Source organism: Lepisma saccharinum, chromosome 24 (genome assembly GCF_977018435.1).
Source record: "Lepisma saccharinum chromosome 24, izLepSacc3.1, whole genome shotgun sequence".
Lineage (NCBI taxonomy): Eukaryota > Metazoa > Arthropoda > Insecta > Zygentoma > Lepismatidae > Lepisma > Lepisma saccharinum.
In genome coordinates, this window is record NC_139252.1 from 24,929,698 (window position 1) to 24,938,761 (window position 9,064).

The 9,064-nt window shown below is 39.3% G+C and overlaps 1 protein-coding gene across 1 annotated transcript; it reads left to right on the top strand.

Annotated features, from left to right (window-relative positions):
• Positions 1 to 1,175: 1,175 nt before the first annotated feature.
• Positions 1,176 to 5,351, top strand: LOC145978141 (uncharacterized). Its single transcript, XM_083110581.1, has 2 exons — positions 1,176 to 2,300; positions 5,274 to 5,351. The coding sequence occupies exons 1-2, from the start codon at positions 1,176 to 1,178 to the stop codon at positions 5,349 to 5,351; spliced, it is 1,203 nt and encodes a 400-aa protein (XP_082966707.1).
• Positions 5,352 to 9,064: the final 3,713 nt, after the last annotated feature.

Sequence of the window (9,064 nt, forward strand, 5' to 3'; positions counted from 1 at the left end):
TCCTGTGTTCGAATCTCGGCCTGGGCATCAATGTTTTTGTGAGAGTCCCTTTCATTATATCATCGCTCATCCCCATCTTCGTGTTTAACCAAAAGCAAAAAGCGAAGTAAAATAAAGCAAATCGATAAACAATCAAATTAATCAAGTTTTAAGTTACTTATAACTTGTATGTGTAAATTATAAAATATATATGTTACTAACTTAGATAAACCCAGGGCGGGCCTCAGCTACTGGGCGGGTCGCAGGTGGCGGATAGCGAATGGCCATCAGATATGATGGTTAGCTGCGAATAACCAAATAAGCAGTCCCGGACCGAGGCGGCAGTGCTACCAGGGTCTGGAGGGAGTGATCTGTGGCAGGATCACTCCCATTAAAACCCAGAAATGCCCAAAGACAGCACTGTGACATGGCGAAGAAGTGCCGCCATTAAATAAGCACAGCCCCTACTGCCTTGCAGGGAGGGGAGGGATCCCCAAAGGCTAAGGGAAGGATACCCTGACAGAAAACCAAGGGGTAGGAAGGGCTCCGAAGGCAAAGCAACACCAACCTACCTAGGGGAGTAAACCCTAAATAAATCCTGGTCCTCCAGGTTGGGGGTTGGGCGTAGGGTTAACTCCCCTACCCCGTCAAAAGAACTTGTTACGGATACCACAAGATTGCCTCGGAGGAGATTGGATAATATGTTGACGACCCGGCGAAAGAAAAGGTTAATGAGAAGGAAAACCGATATAATGCTCGCAACCTGGAATGTAAGAACATTGAAGAGACCAGGAAAGCTGAGAGAAATAAGAGAAGAAATAGAAAAATATGGAGTGAAAGTGTTAGCATTACAAGAAACACGCTGGAAAGGACAAGGAATGATAACGTCTGGAAAACATATACTGATGTATAGTGGAGGAGAAACTGGTAATAATGGTACAGGTTTCCTAATCCAAAAGTCTATTAAACCAAGTATTATTAACTTTACAGCAATTAATGATAGGATGTGCTCAGTCAGAGTTAGAGCAAAATTCTTCAATATCACAATGTTTTGTGTGTATGCCCCCACAGAAGAAGCAGAGGAGGAGGAGAAAGATGCTTTTTACTCAAAATTAGAAGAAGAAATAAATCATGTACAAAGACACGATGTAAAAATCATATTAGGGGACTTAAACGCCAAAATAGGAAGAGAAGAGATGTACAGAAGCATAATTGGCAAAGAAAGCCTGCATGAAGTAAGCAATGATAACGGAATGAGATTGATAGACTTTGCAAGCAGTAAGGAAATGGTAATTAAAAGTACTTGGCTTCCACGAAAAGACATAAAAAAGGAGACCTGGGTGTCTCCAGACGGCCGCACAAAAAACCAAATAGATCATGTTATAATAGACAGGAGACATGCCACAGATATTATGGAGATCAGTAGTTGTAGAGGTGCTGATGGTGACACAGACCACCGTCTAGTGAGAATCAAATATAGACAGAAAATTGATGTGAAAAGATCAAAAAAGGAAAATAAGAACATGAAACATAATGTAGAGGAACTCAGGAATTCCAGAGTAAGAGAGGAATACCAAGAAAAACTTATGGAGGCACTAGAAACCAAAAAGGATATATGGGAGAAAGGAGAACTAGAATGTAAGTGGGAAATACTAAAAACAGTAATAGGTAAGGCAGCAGAGGATACATTGGGAAAGAAACAAAACAAGAAGAGAGAACAGTGGTTTGATGAAGAATGCTCAATATTAATACAGGAGAGAAACGATGCCAGAAAAAGGATGCTTCAACGGAGAACAAGACAGGTAGTGGAAGAATATAGAGAAAGGAGGAGAGAAGCAGATAAGACATGTAGAGCTAAGAAAAGACAGTTTGAGAGAAATAAAATAGAAGAGTTAGATGAAATGAAAGATAGAAATGAGATACGAAAGTTTTATGAGAGAACAAGAGATCTGAAGAAAGGATACCAACCTAGAGCGGTTTTCTACAAGGATAAAGAAGGAAACCTCATTGGAGACAAAAGAAAGATGATGGAAAGATGGCAGGAGTATTTCTGCGAACTACTTAACGGAACCAATGAGGAGGATAAAGAAGAGGGGAAAAGTGATGAAGAGGAAGAAATAAGTGAGGAAGAGGAGGAAGAGATAATACCAACTTTAAAGGAAGTAAAAGATGCAATAAAGTCTCTAAAGAATAATAAAGCGCCAGGAGAAGATGGCATAGAATCGGAGCTGTTGAAATATGGTGGAGAAAGAGTGAAGAAGGCCATATATGAAGTGATAGAAGAAGTTTGGATAAAAGAAGAAATGCCCAGAGACTGGACAGTAGGAATAATATGCCCGATACATAAGAAAGGGGATAAAGCTAAATGTGAAAACTACCGCGGAATAACGCTACTGGATGGAACTTATAAAGTATTTGGTAAAATTTTAGCAACACGATTGGAAGATTGGATGGAAAGAATCATGGGAGATTACCAAGCAGGATTTAGAAAAAATCGCTCCACGATGGACCAGATATTTTTACTGCGTCAAGTGTTGGAGAAGTTCTATGAGTATAAAAAAGAACTTCACCAACTATATGTCGATTTTAAACAAGCATACGACAGCTTGGAAAGAAATAAGTTCTATAGTATAATGAAAGAGTTTGGGATCCTAAGGAAATTGATAAGACTGACAAAAATGACAATGAAGACAACGGAATGTAAAGTCAGAGTAGAACAGGAAATGACAAACATGTTTAAAGTAGAGAAAGGACTGAGACAGGGAGATTTACTTTCTACAATACTATTTAATTTAGCATTGGAAAAAGTAATCCGACAACTACCAATCAACCCTGGAGGAACAATATTAAATAGACAAACACAAATAGTAGCATATGCAGATGATGTAGCTTTAATAGCAAGGAGTAAGCAAGCTATGGAAGAGAGTTATCAAGTATTAGAAGAGAAAGCTCAAGAACTAGGACTGGAAGTGAACACAAATAAAACAAAATATATGAAGATGGGAAATCCAGAAAGAGGCAGAAGAGAACCTTACATAATAATAAATGGAAAAGAATATGAAAGGGTGGAAGCCTTTAAATATTTGGGCTCAATAATAACAGCAGATAACAAGACAGCTACAGAAATACAGGAAAGGATAACAAGTGGAAATCGATGCTACTTTTCTTTGCAAAATGTGTTTAAATCTAAAAATGTTAGTAGGAACACAAAAATTAAAATATATACAACAATATTAAGACCCATAGTAATGTATGGTTCAGAAAGTTGGGTGATGTCGGTAAGAGAGGAAGATTGGTTGTTAAGGTGGGAAAGGAAAATATTGAGAAGGATATTTGGAGCGGTAAGAGATAAAGAGGGATGGAGAATGAGAACAAATATGGAAGTACAGGAATTATTTAACCAGCCAGATATTGTAGTGAAGATCAAACAGGGTAGAATACGATGGGCTGGGCATGTTCAGAGGATGGAAGAAGCACGGGTTGTCAAGAAAATATTCAATGGAAAACCGGAAGGGAGAAGGAGAAGAGGTAGGCCCAGGAAACGATGGATAGAGGACGTGGAGGAGGACTTAAGAAGATTAGAAGTCAAGGGATGGAGAAGAAAAGCAGAGGATCGAGACAAATGGAGGGAGGTAGTCAGGAAGGCCAAGGACCTACATGGACTGTAGCGCCGACCAGTAAGTAAGTAACTTAGATAAAGGAATACTGTATCTTTGCTAAATGATCTCTACGTCAATATAAATATTTCTGTTGTGTCACGGAGGGAAATCATGACAAGCAGTTATTCTGTCACACTGAGATGAGACTCGCATCCACGAGTAAATACAGCTAACTGAGCAAGCCCACAGACGTTCATACTTTCATCTATTTGAAGCAAAAACGCAACAAAACCATAAAATTATGATTTCAATTCTTCGTTTTGACATAGCTTGTTAAGTGACCAATCCTCTCCTCATCTGTAATTCTGATATTTTAACCTTTTATTTTATTTCGATTTTTGTTATCTAGCATCGCTTTTGTGTCACTTTTGTCTAACGGCGACGGCAATGATGCGTGACAATATGATGAAATGGAAGAAAGGGCACTCACAAAGAACACACATATCCAGGCCGGGATTCGAACTTGAGAGTCGAGTCGCACCGCGGCACTGTGATAACATAACCACTCCACCAAGGCGGTCGAAAACTTTATTTCGTAACAAAGAAATATTTTTGAGTGAATACACGTTATCAGGAAACAAAATATCAACACTTTTCACAACAAAAATACGCAATCTCCTATTTCGTTTGAAAAATTCTACATTCCTCTTCTATAGTCATTTTCTTACTACCACAAGTATTACGCAGCGGCAAGGTTGTGTGAAACTTTTCCAGAAACTGAATTTTCTTCAAGGCAAAACCTTCGCAATTGACTCGTTGGCGACAGAAAGTATCCATGCTCGTCTCCACCAGCCGGCAACATATTTCTATACTTCAGAACCAACCTGTCAATAAACTTGCTTAATAGGCAGCCTCCTTCCCCTTTTAATGGAATGCAAGAATGTAGGGAAATATGTTAATCTGGTGAAGTTTCGATGAGTCGACGCTTGTTTTAGGAGGGAAAAAAAGGGTAACTTCAATTGTACCGGTATATATAGTCCTCTATGCATGAAATGTAGGTAGGACCAAGGCGAGCCGCATCAAGAGATGCTGCGGGTTGCGAGCTTGACATGGCTGACTTACATCAGTGCCCGATGCCAGGGCCGCTGTTAGGAAGCGCGAGGCCCTTATATTTTGAAAAATGAATATGTATACACCTTCAATTCTTCGTAAAATTATACACTAAAACTCACATAATTATTAATAGGGTGCGGATATGTAGGCACTAGAAATATCTCAAATAGGCAGGCAAATAGGCGCCCAAAAGGATGAAAATACACTTAAAAAGTACTGAAGTAGGCACTTAAAAGGCATCCTAAAATTAAAAATTAAAAATTGCACTAAAATTGGCTAAAAATTCTGCCTTTAAAAAATTGTCACTCTTTGTGAACCGTTATTTCATATGCTTCTTATCTTACGTTACTTTCCGCCATTTTACTGAATCGCGACGATGAGGATGGAGGATTATTAAATGAAATTGCTGAAATACCGAGTACAGGAATCGCACGCGGAACCTTGGGCCGCCTAGTCCTTTGGTATTTTGAAACCAAGGATATCTTCACAAATTTGAAGCGCAGCCACCTTATATCCTTTTACAAGCACAACAAAACAAAGGAGTACTTTGACTCCTACAAGCTTTCACTTGAAATAAAACAGGAGAAGAAGTGGTGGGCCAGCTTCGTTTTGTCGGAGTACGAGTCAACAACCTATTTCCAGTTTGCTTACCCTGATTAAGCGACATTTGGAATTTGCAAAGATCTGACATTCCCTCAAATCTGTCGAATATCAGATTTCAGTCAGTTCAAATTAAACAAAGGCTTGCCTTCTACAATGCAGGGTAAGTCAAAGGGGGGGGGGATGCCGAAGTAAGCAGAAATTGCAGAATAGGCATTTCAGGCACGGTCAAGCAAAATAGGCACTAACCTAAAAAAAATAATAGGCAATTATGGGCAGGATGAAAATGCGTTCTTGAACTAGAAACGCCATGAAACGAACTTAAAACATTGAAGCCTACGTTATGCTATAGAAGAATAGAAAAGGCAAATGGGCAAAAATCTGCACACTAGTTATTAATATTGCGTAATTATTATCCCCTTTCAATTTCCCTTCAACCATCAACGAAATTTGGCTGCGTGTAGAGGATATCAAGACAAAAAATTTCCGTAATAACTATTGCTACTTTAGGACCTATTTCAGGTCCACCAGCCCTCGAAAAACATAATATTCTTATCTTGTGTAGGTATATGTAACCATGCCCTGCAGATTCATCGTTGCCAACATACTAAAGACATGAAGCGGGATCATAGGCCAGTTAACAAGGGATGATTTTGGGGTCCAATAAGAAAAGAAATCAGGGAAAACTGGAACAAATTTTATTGCTTTCCTGAAAGGGTTCTTAACAACATATTAATTTTTCACGCCTCTACAACCCGGATTTGGCCGCCATCTTGAAAAAATGGCGCCCAAAATAGGTTTTTTGCAAATATCTATCTCACTTGGAAAGCATTGCATAGCAAAAGAGGTTATGAGAAAAATTAATCTACATAAAATTCTCTACAAAAAGGTTCTGTGCATTTTTCTTCTAGGATGCGCCTTTTAGGTGCTAGATGAGAGAGAAATTTTACTTTTTTTTCCTCACTCCACTTTGCAAGAGAGAAAGACAAGGAAACGTTTTTGCACTGTAACTTGCATAGGTACTAATATACCTATTCTAAATGTTCTAAGGACTTTCTTGAAAATGTATTTTCAAGTGGTAATAGATGTATATTAATCACTCGTAAACAATAATTTTATAGTATTTAATACAAAACAAATGAATATAATGTCTGTATTTCTTGCTACTGTTAGAAACCAAACCATCCCTTGTCTTTTACCAGCAAGAATTCTTGTAAGAAATATGAAAAATATCATCACAGTTGTCGTGAGCTTTCAGATCGAAGCAAAAGTTAGAGACCATAATCTACCCAGGGATTTCAAACCGAAGTGATGATGACATGTCCCCCTTTAGTCTATAATAAAACATTCCCCGTGCAAGCGCGAACAACAGACGTGCTACGATGCACGGTATTGAGAACACGGCGCAGTTGGAGCGACACGTGCAGCTTGCTTCGAAAAGTTGCATTTATCTCTTAAGATTAGTTTCCAAAAGACACGTGCAGCTTCCGTCTCTTCTATACTCTGTCCCGGGAATCTATGGAGCCAGCGAATGAAAACAAGTCTCTGCGCAAGTAGTAACTCGAGAGGGCTCGACGAATGAACACGTGAGAGGAAACGGGGTTGCGTGGCGTGGGAAAATAACTGAAAGGACTAGCCGTTTACAGGAGCGTGTACTGCTTCGCTCCGCCCACTCGCTTTCTTCCCTACTCTACTGTAATACACGACCTTGCTCCAGAGATTCCCAGGACAGAGAGGATAGAACAGTGTCGGATTTTGAACACATGAATATATTGCAAGGTTCACAGATCATTGAACACTTTAGCCCAATTTCCCTACAGCTACAAGGCCCCTTTTAAGGCTTTTACAGAATATAATGCGAAGAAGCTTAGACTATGCAGTTTCTTGTCTGATGTGATACTTTCAGAGAGTGCTACACAGAGATCATAAAGATAAGACTTCTTCGTTTTCCACATCCTTACCTCATCAGCTATAAGGGGTACGGGGCAAGTTTGTACTTAAAGTTTTCTCTGAATTGATCTTGATTTTTTAGTAAAATATTATTTAAATTAAAACTGGATACAACGCATCTCTGATTTTTACTTCAGAAGTGATCGCTTCTGTGAATCTCTCTCATTTTGTTCAACCTTGACATTTGCCAAATGCTCAACATTGAAGACATTCCAACATCATGAGCATTGGAAGGATTGGTTTTCTTATTCCCTATTAATCTTGTAACTATTGGCTTTATACAATCAAAAGCAGGGATCCCCGATGGCGTAGTGGTAATGTTGTCGCCTTGTAATCAAGGGGTCCCCGGTTCGATACCCAGTGGAGGCACATAGTTGTTCGAATCCCACTTTAATCCAGTCCCGATTAGCCATATTGTGTATAAAGTGGACTTAAAACTCAAATGCAATCAAAACAATCAATCAAAAGCAGGGAATGGTGGCTAAGATGAGAATCACTGACAAAAGAACTGAGAGTCTTGTTTATCTCTTTATGTACGAGACTTTCGTGCATCGACATGCAGCTCATCCATTTTATCTGTGAACTGGTAACTAACTAACTAACTAACTCTCTAGCCTTCTTAAACCCGAAGGTTTATGGCTGCAGCAACACAAGCCTTCTATCTGTCTCTATCCTGGGCAAGATCAATCTTTCCCATCCTTACCGATTTCCTTTAGGTCCATCGCAACGTTATCCCTCCATCTTCGTCTTGGCCTTCCTACTGGTCTCTTACCATCAGGTTTCCCAAACAGTTTCCCAATTGCCTATCTGTGAACTAGTAGACATGCCAAAAATCCACTTAGTTAGCATTGAGTTGATCATTCCTCTGCCATCCCCACAACTGTTCTTGGAGCGCATCACGGACGGCTCCATCGTCATATCTGACAAGATCCCAGACCAAACCTTTTCTGATCGTGTTATTGTGGTTTGAATTGTTGTTTTAAGTTTACTTTATGCACAAATAGACAATCGGGACTGGACCTACAGTTTATAGTGGGCTCCAAACCACTGAGAAATGTGCCTCCACCGGGCATTGAATACAGAACCCCTTGATTACAAGGGCGTTTTATTGTGAAATAACCTTTTCGGACCAAGTCAACATGTTCCTTTGAAGTTATCTTCTATTTTTGACAAAATATATTATCTCCTGCACTCAGGGACGCTAAACTATATCCTGTAAGTACTGCATGCAGTGATAAAAGCAATTGAACCCATAAATGACATTCTATGAGAAAGAACAAATGTAAAAAATCTAGTGATTGATTGATTGATATGTTGTTTTAAGTCCACTTTATGCACAGTTAGGCTAATCGGGACTGGACCTACAGTTTAAAGTGGGATCCGAACCACTTGTGCCTCCACCGGGTATCGAACCCGGGACCTCTTGATTACAAGGCGACGACGCTACCACTGCGCCATCGGGGAGGCCCTGTAAAAAATCTAGTATTATAGAAGAGAATTACCACAAAACTTCATGTAAAACATGTTTCCACGAGCTCCGCACTTCCAAATCGGGGCGGAAAAAAATACTTAAAATTTCTAGCTCATCTAGCACCCAAACAGCGCATCCTAGAAGAAAAATGCACAGAACCTTTTTATAGAGATTTGTATGTAGATTAATTTTTGTTATAACCTCTTTTGCTCTAAATGCTTTCCAAGTTAGATATTTGGAAAAAAAAACTTATTTTGAGGGCCAATTTCCAAGATGGCGGCCAAATCTGGGCTGGTACAGATGTGCAAAATTAATATATTGTTAAGAACCATTTTATGAAGATAATAAAATT

Bases quoted from the DNA above. Each gene is read 5' to 3' on its own strand.
- LOC145978141 (XM_083110581.1), top strand. From the start codon at position 1,176: ATGTACAGAAGCATAATTGGCAAAGAAAGCCTGCATGAAGTAAGCAAT. The intron at 2,301-5,273 runs GTAGGAATAATA...GAAATAAAACAG, and splicing joins AAATGCCCAGAGACTGGACA to GAGAAGAAGTGGTGGGCCAG.